The sequence below is a fragment of the Sebastes fasciatus genome, chromosome 8 (genome assembly GCF_043250625.1).
Source record: "Sebastes fasciatus isolate fSebFas1 chromosome 8, fSebFas1.pri, whole genome shotgun sequence".
Lineage (NCBI taxonomy): Eukaryota > Metazoa > Chordata > Actinopteri > Perciformes > Sebastidae > Sebastes > Sebastes fasciatus.
This window is the reverse complement of record NC_133802.1, coordinates 1,264,728-1,285,222: the sequence shown is the minus strand read 5'-3', so window position 1 is coordinate 1,285,222 and position 20,495 is coordinate 1,264,728. Positions and strand designations below refer to the sequence as shown.

Here is a 20,495-nt window from a genome sequence, read left to right as displayed (position 1 = left end):
GGAACAGCAAAAAGTTAAATTCTACACATAACACACAAGAAGAGAGGGGAATATAGGAGTTGCAAAGGAATATAATCAATAACGGTAAGAGTACTCACTGCTGAGTAATAGAGCGCAGAGCACCAGAACTCCAGCCATCCTCCTCCAGAGCCCATTCATTCTCCACATGGATGCAGTCATCCTTCTCTGGTCAGACTCGGCGCAGCCGGTGGGACTGTGTGAGAGTAAAAAAAGTGTGGTAAGTGATAATGAGTAAGCGTGTAAGGGCCGGGGGAGTTGGGAGTTTTTTCCTGTGAGGTCTAAGTGTCTAAGTAAGCGGGACAGTCCAGCAGGATAAAGCCTGGCTTGTGTTCTGTTGCTCTTTATATGGCCTCTCTCTCTCTCTCTGCTCTTTCCACACCCCTTTCTCTAACTGCCTGCTGTTAAGCCGTTTCCCCCAATGCAACAGTCCCTGCCTACTCCCTTGTCCCTGTGCGTGTGTGTGTGTGTGTGTGCACCAGGACCAGATGTTAGTGGGTGACATCCTGTTGAGCTTTATCTTTATTGCAGTTTTGTTTCCTGGTGAAAATGTTGGGGAAAAGTACGCTAGTGGTGAAACTGTTTCTGCAACGTGGTGACTGCGGTTGCACTTCAGGAAAGCTTCAGGTGATGCTTTAGTAGAAAGTAGATAAATACAAGCTGTTTTGTAGTGGTCTGTCTATGAAAATAAAGTACACTGGCTCAACACTTATGGACTCCTATGTGAACGTTAATTTGAAATATGTACAACAGGCTTCAGCTTGACTTAGACAGGATTTGTACAAAGGCGCTAAAGCAGCAGTAGGCAGAATACTTTTGGCATTATTGGGCATAAATTCCAAAAAAGCCTTTCAGCATATTGTAATTCAAGTGTTCTGAGAGAAAACTAGACTTCTGCTCCTCCTCATGGCTCTGTTTTCAGGCTTTAGAACATCTAGCCTTCGACGGGAGACTTTGGCCAATCACAGGTCATTTCAGAGACAGAGTGTTCCTATTGGCTGTTCATTCAACGGAGGCAGCTGTCAATCACTTGCAGACTCCGATCGAACTAGGCAGCACTGATCAAATATAAATTGATATTCTGTTACTGTAATGCCTATTTCTCTCCTCAGATGTTTTCAGAAACACCCTGTAGTGAACTGTTTAGCTGTAAAATGAGAAAGTTTGCTCCGGCTGGTGGGCGGTGCTTGGTATTTCCTCAACTCATCTCAACATGGCCGGGTCTCAAACTTTCTCATTTTACAGCTAAACAGTACACTACAAGATGATTCTGAAAACATTTGAGGCGAGAAATAAATATTACAGTAACAGAATATTGATTCATATTTGATCAGCGCTGCCTAGTTTCACCATTTGATCAGAGTTTGCGAGTGATTGACAGCTGGTCAGAGACTCAAAACTCCGCTCGGCTCTGACTGGTTGTTTTCCTCCAGTCTGTGAAATCTTGCAGATGCCGTTAGCAGCACCAGAGGACACCGGAGGACACCGGAGGACACCGGAGGACACCGGAGGACACCGGAGGACACAGAGGAACAGGATTTTTTCAGATTATCTGTCTCATGCACTACTGTCAGGATATAGTGACCTTATTTTTAATCATATTTTCTCCAATTCTATCCACTGCAGTTTTAAAGAAGCTGAGTGTCCTTATTCTCATTCTTTTTTTTTGAAGATGCACTTGGTAAACAGGAAGCACTCCTTCCGCCGTCTACATGTTGTGTACATGGCTGAGACGCCTGTAAAAGCACATGGCGTCACACACAACGCTTGGCCCTTGATTTTTGTGCGTCCCTGGACAGATGACTAAGACGTTGAGTCATCCATTGAACCGCACAAGTACACACATACGAGCTTACATGTACTGTACACACGCTTTTCTTTTAAATGCTGTAATGCAAACGCACTGACATCATAGACGAAACACACATGCAATTTCGCAATTGCACCACATCAGCAGAAAGTGACAAACTGTTGTGTGTTGTAGGAGTGTGATGTTGGGTGTTCACCATTCATGTTCGCTCAGAGATGGACTGTTCCAGAGAATGCAGGTAGGCCACATCTGGAAGCACTGCAGTCCCACCGCTGGGTTTTTGCCTGCCTGGAGACAAGCTTGTCAAACAATGCAACCATATGGGGCTGAATCGAGCCAAGATCAGGCTGGTGTCTGGGAAACGGGCGCTCCTGCTGGTCACAATGTATGTTTCAGACCAGGTACTTGTTAAAGTTTGTTAAGGAGGCCTTAAAATCACATTCACAATTAATAAAAAAAAAAGAAGTGAATTTCTATAATAACTGCTTTGTTCATACAGTATGTTTGCACTTTGGAAATTTTTGGAGTTTTTGAACATGCCCAGGGCTAACTATTTTGAGAAATTGGCAACCAATTCTTGGCCTTTTCAACATAAATAGGTACAGCAAACAGCAAAACGTGAACCCCAAAATAAATACATTGTGAATAGTTGTTGCATTAGTGATATTTAAATATTGCTGTTACAGTCAGAACCGGAACCAAACAACGCTGCACCTGGCATCCGAAGCACATTAAGCAGGGGGCAACCTCTGGTTCTGAAAAGTGAAGCTAATGCGAAAGTGCCTTAAACTTGCATTCTTTCTAACAGCCAGTAGGGGGCGACTCCTCTGGTTGCTAAAAGAAGTCTGATTGTATAGAAGTCTATGAGAAGTCTACTTCTCACTTGATTTATTACCTCAGTAAACATTGTAAACGTGACTTTATGGTCTCAATCACTAGTTTCAAGTCTTCTTCAATACAGCATGATGTTCATTTAGTAAATGAGGGTCCCATTTAGAGTCAGATAGACCATAAAGCAGGGGCTGCTTTAGGGCGGGGCTACCTTGATTGACAGATTGACAGGTCGCTACTATGGATGCCCCGATACTGATACCGGATCGGATATCGGGCCAATACTAATTAAAATAGCTGGATCGGCTATTGGTGACAATGGGGCAGATCTATTCAATTAAATTTTATGTTTATATACTATATACATTAAATACTTTAATTTTAATTCCTGTTCAAGTTTTGACCAATTTGTTGCTGCATTAAAAGTTTACATTTGAATTGTAATTCCTGTTAGTTTTGAAGAATTTTTACCAAGTTGTTAATGTACGATTTATTATTTTAATAATGAAGAACAAATAAATAAATTCATATATATGAATTTATTGGTCTATTGAGCTTATTAATTAAATACTGGTATCGGATCGGTACTCAGTATCGGCTGATACCCAAAGCCCAGGTAACGTTATTGGTATTGGGACTGAAAAGTTGGATCGGTGCATCTGTAGTCGCTACCATGGCGTTGTTCGTGTTTTCGTTTTAGAATTTGGTGTGTTTTCAGTTCATGAAAGTTAATTGTAACATTTTGGTCGCCTAAAAATGACAGATTTCGGTTGTGCTTAGCTCCACCCTCTAGTGTTACTTCTGGTTGCAAATAAACAAGATGGCAATGGCCAAAATGACTTTGAGGCTTCAAAACAGCAGTACACAAAGCAATGGGTGACATCACAGTGACTATGTCCACTTCTTATATACAGTCTATGAAATTATGTTGTTTGACTGTCGGGTGAAAAGTTCAACTAACCTGTCAACATCACAAACAAAAGTGCAAATTGATTCAAGTGACAAAGAACCAGATGAACCTGAACGAAAAACAAAAAGGAAATTTGTGAAATCTTGGGAGTATTCTGGCATCTTTGAGCTGGATGGAAAATTATACCATAGTTTGTGTTTTGATAAAACACAAACTACAAACAATTTTGTTTGTTTACTCTAATAAAGCTATTATTCTTTTAAGTCACATCTTCATTATTAACCTGATGTATAACAGCATAGTATCTTTACAGGCATCAGCTTTCAAAACATATGAAAGCTGATGCCTGGTTGCCAGCCTGGCAACCACTTTTATGGTTCATGTTGAGCCCTGATGCCTCGCTGGGAATCAGTTCACTTCTTTCAGGGATTCTATTATACTTTTTCAGATTTATATGCTGGGATTAATGACACTGTTTTAACAGGAGAAACATCTAAAACTAGGGCTGTCAAAGTTAACCCGATAACGCGTTAACACAAATTCGTTCTGACACCATTAATTTCTTTAACGCACTAACACAACTTGCGATTTTTCGGTTGTAGCGGGCTCGAAGGAGTGAAGGAGGTTAAATAATGCTCCAAACTTGCGCTAAATTTTGGTGAGGAAAAACTGGCATGGCCATTATCAAAGGGGTCCCTTGACCTCTGACTTCAAGATACGTGACTGAAAATGGGTTCTATGGGTACTCACAAGTCTCCACTTTACAGACATGCCCACTTTATGATAATCACACAGACAGCCAGACAGCCTGTTGGGCTTGTTATGATTGGAGCATATTGTTTTATGCTAAATGCAGTACCTGTGAGGGTTTCTGGACAATATCTGTCATTGTTTTGTGTTGTTAATTGATTTCCAATAATAAATGCATACATACATTTGCATAAAGCAGCATATTTGTCCACTCCCATGTTGATAAGAGTATTAACTACTTGACAAATCTCCCATTAAGGTACATTTTGAACAGATGAAAAATGTGTGATTCATTTGCGATTAACTTCGGACAATCATGTGATTAATCGCGATTAAACATTTTATATTACAGCCCTATCTAAAACACAAAAGAAAGCAGCTCAAAACAACTCATACCAAAATGGGAAATAATTAAGAGTCAAACAACTGTGTTATGTGGCAGTCATTAGAAAGTATTTATTAAATTCAGTAAAAGACAATTTCATAAACAGCTGTGTGTAAAAATGACTTCACACTATTACATAGAAATATCCCTGATAACATTTAAACTGCCAATTATCACACTATTAGAGAATCATTATGAAGGGGTTTAACACAGTGGATTAACCCTTAAACTGCCCAAATAGAAATAAATGAACATAATGGACCTCAACAGGCCAGTAAACTTGACAGAGTAATATAAATATGTGGATAAATTCGCATGTTTTCACATCCATCTTCCAACTTCTCCTCTGGCATGATATGTGTTTGTGGAAGATTACCTCTGCACAGTATTTGGCTAACACTTATTTGAATGTGAAACATGTGTCCGTTTACAGCTGAGGAATCCTGATTAGCTAAGCCTGGCAGGGGAGTACTTCTGGTGGATTAAATTTACAGTATATCTCTTTCTCCATTCCTTCCCTCCCTTTGGTCACCCTCCCTATCTTAACATGTCTTATTTTGAAATTATTTTGAAATGCACAAAGAATCTCTGTGCAGTAAGGTTGGGGGGGGGAGAGGGGGGAGCACACCACGAGGATGGACACATGGTAGCAGAGAATCTCACCCTCAGGGACCTCTTTGGGTTTGTTGTTGTATTTTTTGAGGATTTGGGTGTTTTGTGAGTCTTAAAGCCAGCTGCGGAGCATGACTGACATGTGACTGGACAGGCTAACAGGCGTAAACACACAAGTTATATTTTTACATTAATAAGTTTACATTTTTGCTAAAATGCATGAATTTGAGAACACTGCGAGAGAACAAGAGTTGCTATTCCCAATAAAAGTGGTGGCCTTTTTTCCCCTCATCTGTCTCCCTGCCCAGTTCTTTAGTCGGTATGCTTCGCCTGTACTGTGGCATGTCACAATATCCTGAATACTAAGAGATTGTTTTTTGCTGTAGACAGCTGTAAAACCTGAAAATAATTGAACAGAGTTTTTTTGTGAACCTGCCCTTTATTCATTTATAATCATTCTGCTTTAAACTTCACACCTGTTTTATTGATGTTGTTTTTAACAGGCAATTGTGATGAAGGAGAAGCTGATGCGAATGTAATGGCACTATGCCATTAAAAGAGGTCAATGCAGGGTCATCTGGGACAGTATGAGAAAGGATCTGTGCCACAATAATTCAATCAGTTTGTTAAAAAACAAACATTCCTGGAAGTTGAGAGGCTTTCCTTTTCAGTGACTCTGTTTGGAAAGACTTCCCAGGAACGGATATCAGTGATGATTTGACCAATGGAGCGGAAGAAACAATGTAAAATCCTCCCTCTCGTGTAATGACACCGCCGGTGCTTCTCCATTCAGTCTGATGGGCTCCTCTCCTCCCTCATCATCCTGCTGACCGACCCATCTATCGCCACTCCGGATCCAAATTCCTCTTCTGTTTCCTGACATTCTCCTTGTGTGTGATGTTTCCTAACAGCCAGGAACCTGCCCTGCCGTGTGTGAGTCCAGAAGTGTGCAGACAGAGCCGGCGATGATCCCAAACCAGTGAAAGACAAACATGGAAATGTATTTATACTCACCCTTGACCCTGTGGCTTGTGCTATCTCGATGCCCTGCCTTCCATGTCCGTTACATAAGACCGTGTGAAACGGGATGAACCTGGCCAAGTGTTTCCACACCATGATGGTGGGGCAGCGCCGGAGTCCAGTTTCTCACCAAGGGAGCTGGGTAGAAAGAGCAACACAGAAAAATGGAGATAACAACATAGAGTAAGACAACAGCCAGACCTCTGCAGAATACACTGGTGAGTTGATCAATGTAGAGAAGCATACCCCCAGTCTCAAACTGCCTGAAACACATGAACACGCCTCCCGAACGTAGAAAATGTAATTATTGCAGCGAGCCGCACTTTGACGCTGCCTGATGTGAATTTGGCGTTTGGGGTTAGGGATAAGGGTTGGTGACATCACGTAGTCACCGTGATGTCACCCACTGGTTTGCGGACTGCCGTTTGAAGCATCAAGTTCAGCATTTTGGTCGTCGCCATCTTGTTTTTTTGCAACCAGAAGTGAGCAGATAGCTGAATAAGACATTTTTAGGCTTTCATTAACTGAAAACACACCGTGAAAGGGTTAAAGTTCTAAGATGAAAATACAGACAACGCCGTGGTAGCGACCTGTCAATCACAAGCTACACCCTAAAGCATCCCCTGCTTTATGGTCTATCTGACTCTAAATGGGACCATCATTTACTAAATGAACATCATGCTGTATTGAAGAAGACTTGAAACTAGTGATTGAGACCATAAACTCATGTTTAGGGCGGCTGTGGCTCAGAGGGTAGAGCAGGTTGTCCACCGATCGGAAGGTCGGTGGTTCGATCCCCGGCTGCTCCAGGTCACGTGTCGATGTGTCCTTGAGCAAGACACTTAACCCCAAATTGCTCCCGAAGGCATAGCCATCGGTGTGTGAATGAGTATTTAGATTAGATCCTGATGGGCAAAGTTGGCTCCTTAGCAGCCTCTGCCATCAGTGTGTGTGTGAATGGGTGAATGCTGACATGTAGTGTAAAGTGCTTTGAGTGGTCGGAAGACTAGAAAAGCGCTATATAAGTCCAAGTCCATTTACCATGTTTACAAGAATGTAAGTTTAAGGTACTTCCACATTGGCTTCACTTTTCAGACCCCGAGGGTTTCCCCTGGTTGTAACGTTAGTATATCCAGCATCCAACAGCAAAAGTGAACTGCAGCCAATGAGTCGCAGCCTGTAAAGGCCCGCTCGACTCATATTATATATATAATATTGAACATGTTGCGTGCCCAAATTGCACCAACTTCGATGCTGCATGTCCTTGGGGCCCCAGCAATACACCCGTAGATTGGACGGACACACCCATATACAGACAGACATAGATTCCTGCTTTGTAGTTGGATATGATCCCACTTCACCCACTAAACCAAAAACAAAGAAGAAGGAACGAAACCTGAGGCCACAACAGCTTTCAGGACATGATGTCACCATAACATTATCTTGACACCACTCACGAGTCCTTCTGAGGAAAACAGTCTGCCGAAGGAGACAGAAGCAAACAGTTAATATAACAGAGGCCTCCTCAACCTCTTTTGTTATGACATCATGTTCTGGGAAACCCAAAGAATGTTTCTGTGTAAACAATTTACACACACAATGCTGTTGAAAACGTCCTGCAGGGACAATAAAGTGAATATTCGATACGCGGTCTCGACAATTTTGTGTGGAGCTGGAGAAACTTTCCCTCTCTTATTCGTTTGGTTCCAATATGCATGACCTGATTGCTTTATTGATTGAGAGGTCTGCATTGTTGTACTTTCCAAAACACAGAGCCCGACGCCAAAAATCCTCCCTCTCCTTCTCCTCCCACCTTTTACTCTCCTCCATTTTCTCTGCTGCCTTGATCCCATACAGATGTTCTTCTTTAGCACTCCCCCTCTGGAGGGAGCCTACTCCTATTGTTCATAAAATCAATCCCATGGTCCAACCGACCCAGCCCAACGCACAAAGCACGCACATACAGTTTCATGAGCGGACAAGCATGCATGCTCAATCTTGGGCACGTATGATCAGATACATAACACAGTTAGTCAACATAGCAACAACTGCAACATTTTTGGGAAAAATCCCAGCTCAAATGAGAGCAACATAATAACAAAACTCAATATCCTCTCACAAATATCCCCTCTTTCTCTCTTTCTGATCACTTTCTGTTTCTCCACAACCTCCCATTGAGTCTCCTCTTTGTCCCCAGCTTCCTTGTGTCCTTTCCCTGTATTTTTTTTGGAAAAGGGCAAACTCTACAGGCCTGTAACTAGCCCTAATTGGCTCTGATTGGGTGACTCGGTAGACATCTTGAAGTGATTTATGCTCAAGGTTGGGAGGGTTGTGAAGGTTGGGAGTGCTTTGGGTCTCGGAGATTCTCAATCATAGCCCCAGGAGCTTTGAATCCCCAATCCAGATTTTCTATCTAGTAAGTGTCTATGCATATAGAAGCAGAAGAAAGCACTTGCAGAGAATGAGAGCAAAGCATTAAGAACTTTAAAAGGCATTTCACAACTTATATTTCACTGCTCCATATTTCACCCTCTGTCTGAAACACTCAGTTTTAGCGCCTCTCTCTTTAAGCCACCATTGAGAAAAATCCCAGTCTGCGCTGATTGACTAGCGAGAAAAATATGGTGCACCTTTGCAAAGGTAGTTCTCAACCCGAGGGTGGAGATACTCAGATGGTGGGGGGGGGGGGGGGGGGGGGGCGGTATGATCTAATGAGCCTGCATGTGACATAGGAAGGGGAGCCAAATCTGAATGGCTTGTTGAATCACATTTTCTGATCTGGCCAGCCCACAAAAAACTGACTGGGTCTACTTATTTCAACGTATCCTCATGTTAGGGATGGGTGATATGGAGAAAAATAAATATAATGATATTTATTACCAAATACCACAATATAGATATTGCGACGATATTGTAGGGTAGACTATTGGTGCTTTTACAAAATATTTACACAATGAGATTTTTTTAAAATAATCATCAGTAATGTGGATATAATGACTAAGTGGGTAAAGGCAAATACTAGAACAGCTAGAACAGTCTGGTAAGTTTGGAAAATTACATCACTTTACTATAATGCAGCCTTTAAAACCAGGAAAAGTCAACACTAATGCCATATTACAATATCCAAAATCTAAGACGGTATCAAGTCTCATATCACAATATCGATATTAGGGATGCTAATTTTGAAAAATTTTCGGAACCAATAACTGACCCTTGTTAACCGATTATTAACCATTACCGACAAGTGTGCCTCGCATGCAGCGGTACGCCAGCTGCAGTGTATGAGCACAATAGACAACTGAGTCTCCAGTTCACCGTCAGGAGAGTCACTGTAGCAGCTACGATGCTGCGTGTAGTGTCGCGGACATGCAGCCACTTTGCCAGTAAAAGTCTCCACCGCATATTTAGTCTAGTTTAGCAGGTTGTCAGCTGTGTGTCTGCCCGGCGTGACGACACTCTGTCTGTCTGGTGTAACTTTAGCAAGTGTCCGACAAACACTGCGTGTTTGTGCTACGTTAGCAGCTCTAGCATTGCCGGTGGCTTCGTGCTCGCGGCCGCCGCCACACACATACAGTCTGTCAGTGCGGCGTAACTTTAGCGGGGTCCGCATGCTACAACTCCTTCGCTCAAGCGAGCTCAAGACCTGAGCCAACGCTGGCTCAGACTCTCTTAAGGTTTAACCGATAGCCTTAATCGGTTAAAATGCTTAATGTCGGTTAACGGTTAAACTGTTAATTATTAACATCCCTAATCGATATAATATGGATTCGGATATCGCAATACCTCATACAACGGTTCGTATGATATCTTATGAAAAGTTATTCGTAATTTTTCGTGCGTTCTCCTACAAATGTCCAGCAACACGTCAGTTTCCACACACTACATGCATACAGCCTTTTCAAAATAAACGTATTCACAGGAAACAACTTAGTTTAGGCAACAAAACTACTTAGTTAGGTTTAGGAAAAGATTGTGGTTTGGGTTAAAATAACTACGGAAGTGGCGTCACTTAAGTACGGAAGCTACGTGACAAATAAATCCGTGTTGACTTCTGGTTTCACACGGGACACGAACAGCGGTCTGCTCGTCAAAAGTCCGGTGGATTTTTTACCCACCCATCAACCCCGAACTACTACCTAGTGACATAACTTAAGTACGGACAAATAATGGTTTCACACAGGATACAAACTAGGGGTGTCGCGGTATACCGGTTTTGCGGTAATCGCAGTATTAAAAACATGAAAATAGTAATATCATGTAAATAATCCAGCCACGATATATATTGTGTTTAACAACAACAATGGCATTTAGCCCTTGGTTTAGCTATTTTTCTTTTGTGTTCTACCGCACGCAGTAAATAAAAGTTTGCTGCAGACATGACGTCATAAACAGACTATAAAGTAAACTCACCACAAGCAAGCGCACGTCTTGTCTTTGTGATTCTGTCAAAATGATGACGAATGAAAAGGAGATACTTTATCGCCCTGCTAAAAACGTAAACTCTGCAGTGTGGGAATTCTTCGGGTTGCGCAAGAAAAACCAAGTCCTTCTTGATACTGCTCGAGGGGGCAGCGAATGCGGGGCTACAGTATTAGCCAAAGGAGCTAATACTTCAAACATGCTGCATAGTCACCTTCACAATCATCATGCTGAACATTTTGCAACCGTAGAGCGAGTAAGTTGTAATGTTAGCATAGCTATAAACATGTCAGTTGAGTTATATGAGTACAACGTTAGCATATCTTGGTTAGTGAATGATTACGTGAGCTGGCTGGCTAACGTAGTCATTCAGAATTAATGCGATAGTGAACCGGTCGGCTGGCATTGCTCGGCTTTGGCTGGCTGGGTCACTGGCTGGCCAACATCACCCGGCTTCACCCGGCTCCAACCAGCCGAGCCACCCGTCACCACCGGCGGGTCCCGGCTTGCCGACGTACTGACGTAGTCTCCCAGAGCCATTCTGAATGACTCAGAGTGACCATGTTGGCCGGCCAGCTGGAGCTGGGCAGTGTTGGCTAGCCGGACCCGCCGGTGATAGTTAATAACTATGTTAGCTAGCTAGCTAATATATGTGCTAAGTAAAGTTGGCTAACTTAATTGAAGTCTGTTCAACAAGACAGTGACAGCTGGTACTTTTCTTGTGGTCAGGCAGCAGCATCAAAGAAACGTGAGAAATCATCAGGGAGAGAAAAAGGAGCAGGTCAGCTCAGCCTATTTATGATATTCTATCTATAGTTTATTCGGTTCAGACACACTCACTGGCATGTAAAACACACTGCTATCTGTTGTTTTGGAAAGAAAACAAACAAACGTTACACCAAATAAAGTTAAAGATGTATTTTGAGTGATTGTGTAATTTTTTAATGATGATAATTTTTTGCCATGATAATCGTATTGGGAAAAAATTATATTGTGACAGCCCTAGTACGAACACCGGCCTCGTAGGCAAAATCGTAGGCATAGTAGGCAATGCTACGAACGGTGTATGAGAACAGCCTGCTTATATCGCGGTTTGTGGGTTGGTAGGCATTCCAGATACCCAAATGTATGAGCACAAGCACTGAGAAAGTGAGTTTTTCATGAAATGTCCCCTTTAATGTCCAATTTAATAACTATTCCGATTTTAATTTGCCACAAAAGGCAAAGAGGGAGAAGAAGAAGGACAAGAAATTAAAGAATTCTACCATATTCGTTTTCATCAGTGCTATTCGTGTTTCCAAATTAATATCCTGTTTTTGAAATGGTTAACTCTCCGGACTGTTCTTTCATTAATCACAACAAAGAGGAACCACAGAAAAGGAAACGCTGCTGTTTGCGCTACACCAGACGAGAGCACCCCACCATCGTATTGGCATCCTGTAAGTACATAATAAACTGTGTGTGTTCTGGCAGCACATGGCCAGATAAGGTCTGTGGGATTAATTCATTGGAGTGCTGGCTGCCCAGATGGCTCTCATTACATGTATCTGTTCGATTCATCTCTGAAGTACTTCCACATAAGTCAAACACTCGGCAGTAACAGTGGTCTTTCCGTAAAAAACGTGGTAATTCTAGCCGTATTGACTGATATTATGGTCTCTCGGGGCCCCATTAAAAACCAACATAAAGTTTTAAATACAGCTTTGCTGAAACAGATGTTAAACAATTGTTGTATTTATTTGTTCTACCACAATATGAAGAAAGGAATATGCTTATTTTTTAAATGGCTCTTACTGAACTGTTAAATGCAGGTGTTTACATGACATTAACAGTTGCAAGCTCCTAATTTAACCCCCTGAGACCCGCGATCCAACCAACTTTACTGTCTTTCAGAGGCTGTAGCAGGTTCAGTCTTAGAGCTAGTGTGAAGGTACAGATATCATATGAAACTAGAATCCATTGGTACCAACCGTGTCACGTTAGCTTTTCAGGAAGAAGGAGAGAAAGAATATTTCTGCATACTGGGGTCCCTAAACGGTCTTGGAATTGCATAAATTAGGTATGACTGTATAGCTGAGACTGTTGTGGATCCAATGAGCCCAACTTTATTCATGTGTGATGATGTTAGTCCCCATAGGAGACATTTCATTGTAGTGAAACCATTTTTTTAAACTTGACCTCACTGTATAAAATTACCTGTGGTGACCTCTAGGATAATCACAGCCTCATGAAACTTTACAGCCACAAACTAGAGACATAGAGCATTCAGAGGATGGATGGATCAGACTAGAGACCTAGAGCATTCAGAGGATGGATGGATCAAACTAGAGACCTAGAGCATTCAGAGGATGGATGGATCAAACTAGAGACCTAGAGCATTCAGAGGATGGATGGATCAGACTAGAGACCTAGAGCATTCAGAGGATGGATGGATCAAACTAGAGACCCAGAGCATTCAGAGGATGGATGGATCAAACTAGAGACCTAGAGCATTCAGAGGATGGATGGATCAAACTAGAGACCTATAGCATTCAGAGGATGGATGGATCAAACTAGAGACCTAGAGCATTCAGAGGATGGATGGATCAGACTAGAGACCTAGAGCATTCAGAGGATGGATGGATCAGACTAGAGACCTAGAGCATTCAGAGGATGGATGGCTTTCCTAGCTAGATTGACAATAAGGGGGTTTCTGAGCAGTTTCCAGAACAGAAGTGCTCACCTTCCAATTGCCCAAAAATGCAATTCCTGCAGAAATCTCCAAATGTCAAAAGTTTTTGATCCCAAATCACAGCATGGCTTTTTCTATGGTGTTCCTCAAGGTCTTGGTGTCTTAATGTGGTATTTTGGAGCTATTATTGATAATTTTTTATCTATTCTTGAGTGGTAAAAAATGTTAAAATTTAGTACCAAATCTGTGTAACAAATGGTATCAACCCCAAAAATTGCTGCAACAACTTTTGAGACATAAATGAGCATGGGAATGGCCATCATATACTTACATTATAATGTTCTAAACCCTTGTACACGTACACAATTTGTTTGAATTAATTCATTTTTATTTCTGAGTTATGACTGGAACAACTTGACACACAGTGCTGAGCTGCATCTCAGATTAATCTTCAGGTTCCAGCTTTCAGATGATGTACACCACTTCTTTGTGACATCTACTGTTGACCTGCTATCTCCCCTAAAGACCCCCTGGATCCCCTAAAAAAGACAAAACTTCTCTATTGTTGGTCTAACTGGTTTTATATCTGTTTTTCTGAGTGGTGTGCTTCATTTTACAAGGAAATACTACCCCAAAGTTATTTCACACAGCAGACCATGAGATGGCACTACAGGACCAGGCTTTTAAAGCCATCTCATGCCTGTCACAAGGGGAAGAGAGATTTCTGAATGGCTCAACTCTGCACTCTTGTGGCAAAAGGAAAAACTTAACATATCCTCTTATGTTACATTCCCCCAATTCTTGCTATAGAAAACATATGGAACTGACATGCCATGAACCTGTCATCATGTCATAAATTGAGGTAAAGATGAGAGCAAGAGGAAAATGTAAGAACATGAGCAATTCATGTCAAAAAGAAAAGGAAAATCACCCATATTATTGTGAGGGACCTCGAATAAAGCTGAACTAAAGCCCAACAAAGATGGCAAATAAAAGAAGAGTCTCAGACAACATGCATCCAAGATCAGATCAGATAGCCTCGAGACTTTACGAGGCAGACCTTTTCATTCAATAACCCGCTATAAAACGTCAGGGGTGTTTTTTTGGATATGGTGATGAGTGGATGAGGTGGTGTGTGTGTGTGTTTTGAAGCAGGGAGCTATACACCTCACCCCAGTCGTTCTCTGAAGTGTTGCTTTGGGCTCGTCGGGAGACGCTCAGGTCCTCCACATCAAATATTCATTTCACAGAAACTCCTAAGCCTTAAATAATTCTCAAAGAAGTGTGCCGAAAGCGAGCCCTTGCAATCCCAGGCACGTTTCTATCTGGACAATGGATTCAAGGGAGCATGAGGAGGGAGACAGAAAGAAGGGGGGGGCGGCGGAGAGAGAGACAGTGAGTGGGAATTGGATCTTTTGTGTGGGCCCATAACAGATGGGTTGCTTTAAGAGGTATCACCTGAATATGCAATGTGCAACATGTTCAGCGACAACAGATTATGTTAAAGGAGATTAAAAGGAGTGTAAAAATTTTAGAGCTCGGTCGCACGTAAGGGTGTGTGAAAGACACGATAGGCAAAAGCGTGTAATAAGAACGTCGTTCTTGCTTTAGAGTCTGTACTGACTGCAATGTTATGATGTCAAATAAAAAGGGAGAAAGACCGCAATTTTTTTCAAGACTGTAGTATTGGTAAGCCCCGACCATGGTTGGAAATCAGCACAAGCCAAATGCTGGTAAAATATGCAAGTGGCTGCTAAATTTGCTTCACTCACCAGCCAAAAACAACAATGGTAAGTGGCTGGTAGGTTTTGGAATCCACCAGCCACAGTGGCAGGTGGACAGAAAAGTTAATTACCAACCCTGGCTCCGACATTAATGGTTCTGCAATTGGTAGTGGAGAAATTAAGAAAATGGATCAGCTGTGTGTAGCAAGACCTGCAAGTAACTGCTTTTTCATGACCCTTTCCTGCCAATATTTCAGAATAAAAGCACTGTGTTAACGAATGAATTAATTATTTCCACCAAAACCTGCTACAGGGCTTTTATTTTGAAATGCAGACAGGAAATGTAAAATATTTGTCTGTGATATATTAAACAGATATAGATATTGAAACTGTAGTAATGTTGCTTGTATGATGTCAAGATACTGTCAAAAGAACATTTTCACTGTCTGTTGTTGCCGTGAACGGCACGCGGTAAAAATAGGCGAGACCTTGAATCTCTAGAAGAGGTGACACGCAGCCGAGCCGTGCGTGAGCTGCGCTGCTCACGTGGGCCGTGTGGCGGCTCTAACCTGTTAATATGGACGCCGAAATAAAAAGACAACAACGTACTTATTTTAAGCCCAACCATGATGTTTTTCCTAAACCTAACGAAGTGGTTTTGTTGCCCCCTGCTGGTACTGCACCTTAATACACATGTGTAATAGTCAGGCCGCAGCGTGGCACATGCTATCCTCTGTTGGACAGGCGGGTCTATTACACGCTTTGGTGTGATATCGGGTTGAAATTTAAACATTTTGCTTTGTAATGACAAATTAAGATCATGGAAGTCAATGTTAAATATCCTGATTCATCACCTTTTGGACACTTTAAGTACCATGAAGAGCTTAGGATAAACCACTCTGATGGATATTATCTATTGATTCAGTGGACTACATCTTAATTTCAAGGTTTTTGAGAACCTACTTTTATTGTGACTGAGCAGGCCAGACTCAGCCCTGACAGTCTGTGTGCTAACAACCGCTACCTGATCTCATCTGATCTGACCCTGCTCTCATCCACGACTTCATCCCAACCACAATTACACCGTACCGGATGGATGATCTCACACTCATTACCCCTCCGTATCGGAGACCCTGACTGAACGAATCTGTCCCCTCTGGCGTGCGGCAGGTGGCGGTGCGTCGACATGGCCCCCCGCCCCGGTCCTCGGCCCTGGCGCGCTGATAAGAGCTCGGCGTGGAAAATCAGACAGCGGCGCTCTGGCCTTTCAGAAGCGAGCGGGAGAAAATGAGCCATGAAGGAAATCGGAGGTGATTATCTTTATTATCAGCCGGGGGAGTAACTGTGGGGGGGGGGGGGAGGGGGGGGATGCACAAGCTGTTCCAGCGGCATGCTGATTGGCCCATACAAGCTCCAGTGGTAATTAACATCTGCATATGCAAACGAATGCTCCAGCTAGGGGAAATTTGGCAGGCGTTTCTCACCTGCACCCTGTGCCTGAAAGCAGAGTTTGTGTCACTGTGTGTGTATGTGTGTGTGTGTGTGTGTGTGTGTATACACAGGGTGCACCCACACACACAAAATCCAATTATGTGTGTTCTGTGACTTCATATTCATAACGCACCCCTGTTCCTGGGTGCACTTGTGTATTCTAATGTCCCGGTGAATTTGCATAGCTGAAAAACACTTACGCCTGCACTTTTTCAGAAGCACAGTTGATACGGGTGGACCAGGGGGCACTGGGTCGAATGGACGCCATCCTCCCACCTCTTTGTTTTTGCTGCGCGCTGCTAAAAGAGACGAGGCCAAACAACAGGAGGCCGTCAGTGGGCCTGCTGGGAGAGCCTCATTACCATCTCAGGGAGCAGGCACAAGTCCCGTCCGGGGAAAGACACTGATCGCCAGCCTCGCCCGCTGATAGGGACAGTCACGGTGCTCGGAAAAGTGGAATAACTTGTTGTCAGCAAATGTCAGAGGGAAACTTTCTGTACGCACGAGCGAAGCAGTTAATTAATAGCCGCGCCGTTTCCCTTTTCATTCGAACATGCATGTTTGCATGATTCCCGGGTCTCGTTATGCACCTGTTTGCTCATTTGTGTGCTGTTTTCGTACTATTTCCTATACGTGTGGCTGTGTGTGTGTGAGACTAACACATGCTGCTGTACGAGTCTCCGACCTGTGAATTATGCAGAGCGTGTGTTGTGCTGTGGAGTTCTAATGAGAGAGCGGCTAGCGGGGCGGCAGGCGAGACGGGCTGCAGAGCACACCGAGAATGACAGCTCCAACGGCGGGAAGCCAGACTATAAATAGAGCCTGTGCTGAGAGTTTATGACACCTGGATTCACATTCGTTCGCGATTTCCCTCCGACCAACTTCCACCGCCCCCCACATCTCATTCTTGTGTCCCGTTCAACCTCGGTGCTGCTTCTTATGTCTTCTCTCTGTCAAAAGTGCTGCTTTTTTTGGTTTTTCAGATGGCCATGTGTTTTGGAATGTATCGGCCTGCTCTTCTTTAACATTTCCGGTCACTCATTTGTCATTTCCTCCATCAACTCCAATCGGTTCAATTTAAACACCTCAAATTATTATTTTTCTTTAAATGAATTAAGTTTACCAAACATTTTAAGCTTAAATTTCTCATTCCGACCTCATTGCATATGTGTAGCATACATAATAATGAGCATTTTACATCACATTAAAGTGATGTAGGTAATCAGGATGGTGTACTTTAAGTAGGAAAAATACCTGCATTTGAAAATATAAGCTATACAAGTTGGGGTTATGAATTCCAGCCAGAGGTAATGCACCTTTGTATTAGCCAATACACACTTGCTTATGACCAAATCCAAGCCTGATTTATCATGTTTCCTGTACATCAATTACTGTTTGGTTCGGACCAGCAAAACCAAACAGGACAAGAATGACTACAACAGACAATCAGAACTGCAGAGAAAATCATTGGTGCCAGCCTACACTCCATCCAGGACCTCTCCTCCTCCAGAGTCAGGAAACAGGCAGGTAACATCCCTGAAGACCATCACACGCTGGACACTACCTGTTCCAACTCTTCCCCTCTGGTACGCGCTACAGAGCACTGTACGCAAAAACAACCAGACACAAGAACAGTTTCTTCCTCAAACTCTGATAAACAGTTAACATCAGTTAAATCACACCATACATTTAGATGTTAGCGTTTAAATACACATTATTTTACATATAGCTGTCAAATAGGCCTATAAATCTAAGCTGCTGTATATGGCCTACTGTATATACTGTAAACTGACATGCATATATGCATTCACTGTACATATGCACCTATGTCATGTATATAAAATAACCTGTTGACACTAATCATTCTATATTAATTCCAGCATATTCACACTGTGCACCAGTGCACCACCGTGTTATCGTTTATGATTTACAGAAACAGCCTGACTTACACATTGTACGTTGTTGTTCATGGTTGTATTGTTTCTATATATACTTTTTAAAATATATTTATTTTCTTTCACTTGTAAGTACATACTAGCTAAATGTTTCTGTTTACTCTTGTTCAGCCTTGTTGTCCTTGTTTTAGCAGTACTTCTATTTCTGTGTAAGTTCAATGAGATCAACAAAAACCGGAGTCAAATTCCTGCTATGTGTACTCATACCTGGCCAATAAAGCTGATCCTGAAATGTATGATAGTTAGTATTTTTGATTAATTTGTATTTTACAAATTAATTATATATTCTACAAGTATTTTTATTAGAAACCAACAAAATTCAACAATACAGCAACCTACAATATGATATTGTACAAAGACTTGATTCATTTGTATTTCACTCTTAAATAATGTACTGTAGAATCATGAAATGTCAAAGTCAAACAAAAAAGATGTTAAAGGATAAGTCTGGTGATATTATATATTTTTCTTATTGTCAACAAACCCCACGAGAAGACTAAACTGATTATACTAACAAATATTGCCTGTGTATCCAAAGCCTGATATAGCTTATTCCTTTGTTCCATAGACCCCATTAACTATTAAAAAACAACATAGAGCCACACATGGATAATGTTTCTTCATGATGAACATCGGCCATTATTTTGAGTCCATCCAACATACACCATGTTTTTGCTGTAAATATCACCAGTACATCAAATGTGTATTAATACGCAGCTGAAAACAGTCTCCAACAAATGCACTTTACTCCTGACTGAGTAAAGCTTGCTAAAAAGTACAGTTTTTAGTCATGCAATCATAACCGTGGGATCTACATTTGTATTTATCACAGTCCCTGTAACATCCAACATCATAGCACTACTTCTTGTGCCACAAGTCTTTGAATATAAACTAGGCTGTCAAAGTTAAAGCGATAATAACGCGTTAACACAAATTTGTTTTAACGCCACTAATTTCTTTAACGCATCAACGCAACTTGTGACTTTCAGGTTGTAGCGGGCTCAGGTTTAAAGCTAGAGTGAAAATACTGGTATCATATGAAACTAGAAAAACCCAAAGAATCATCGGTACCAACCATGTCATACTACCTTGTCACAAAGGAGGCTAAATAACGCTCCAAATTTTGGAGAGAAAAAACTGGCATGGCCATTTTCACAGGGGTCCCTTGACCTCTGACCTCAAGATATGTGAATAAAAATGGGTTCTATGGTTTTATAAAAAATAACTTGTTGTAGTCATATTTGCTCCAATCTTGCCTGCTTCAGCTCTAATAGGACTGTCAGAGTTAACGTGTTAACATGAATTTGTAATAACATCACTAATTTCTTTAATGCAACTTGCAATTTTTAGGTTGTAGCGGCTCAGTTAGTTTAAAGCTAGAGTGAAGATACTGGCAAGATATGAAACTAGAAAACCTAACAAATCCTTCTCCCCATCCTCGGAAGTCCGCAACCTGGGTGTCATCCTGGACCCAACACTATCATTCCAGTCTCATATCAGGTTCATCACCAAATCCGCCTTCTTCCACCTCAAAAACATCTCACGTCTCCGGCAATCACTCTCTGACTCTGTGGCAGAAACCCTCATCCACGCTTTCGTCACCTCCCGTTTGGACTACTGCAATGGAGTTCTGTCCGGGGTTCCCAGCAAAGCCCTGGACAGGCTCCAGTATGTGCAAAACTCGGCTGCCAGGGTTCTCACCCGCACCAAGCCCTGGCAGCACATCACCCCCACCCTCATCCACCTCCACTGGCTCCCGGTCAAGTCCCGCATCACCTACAAAATCCTCCTCCTCACTTACAAATCCCTCAATGCCCTGGCTCCTCAGTATTTATCTAACCTCCTCCACCCTTACACACAGCCCCGGAACCTTAGATCCTCAGGCACGGGTCAGCTCTC

At 42.3% G+C, this 20,495-nt stretch overlaps 2 protein-coding genes across 2 annotated transcripts in view; both read right to left on the bottom strand.

Annotated features, from left to right (window-relative positions):
* cd34 (CD34 molecule) overlaps positions 1-334 on the bottom strand; it is a 30,539-nt gene extending 30,205 nt beyond the window's left edge. Inside the window, exon 1 of the mRNA XM_074642811.1 lies at positions 99-334. Within this exon, the coding sequence (XP_074498912.1) occupies positions 99-180 (82 nt within the window). The 5' untranslated portion in view covers positions 181-334. The remainder of the gene's footprint in view (positions 1-98) is intronic.
* LOC141772133 (plexin-A2-like) overlaps positions 1-20,495 on the bottom strand; it is a 323,156-nt gene that overhangs the window by 27,201 nt on the left and 275,460 nt on the right. The window lies entirely within an intron of this gene.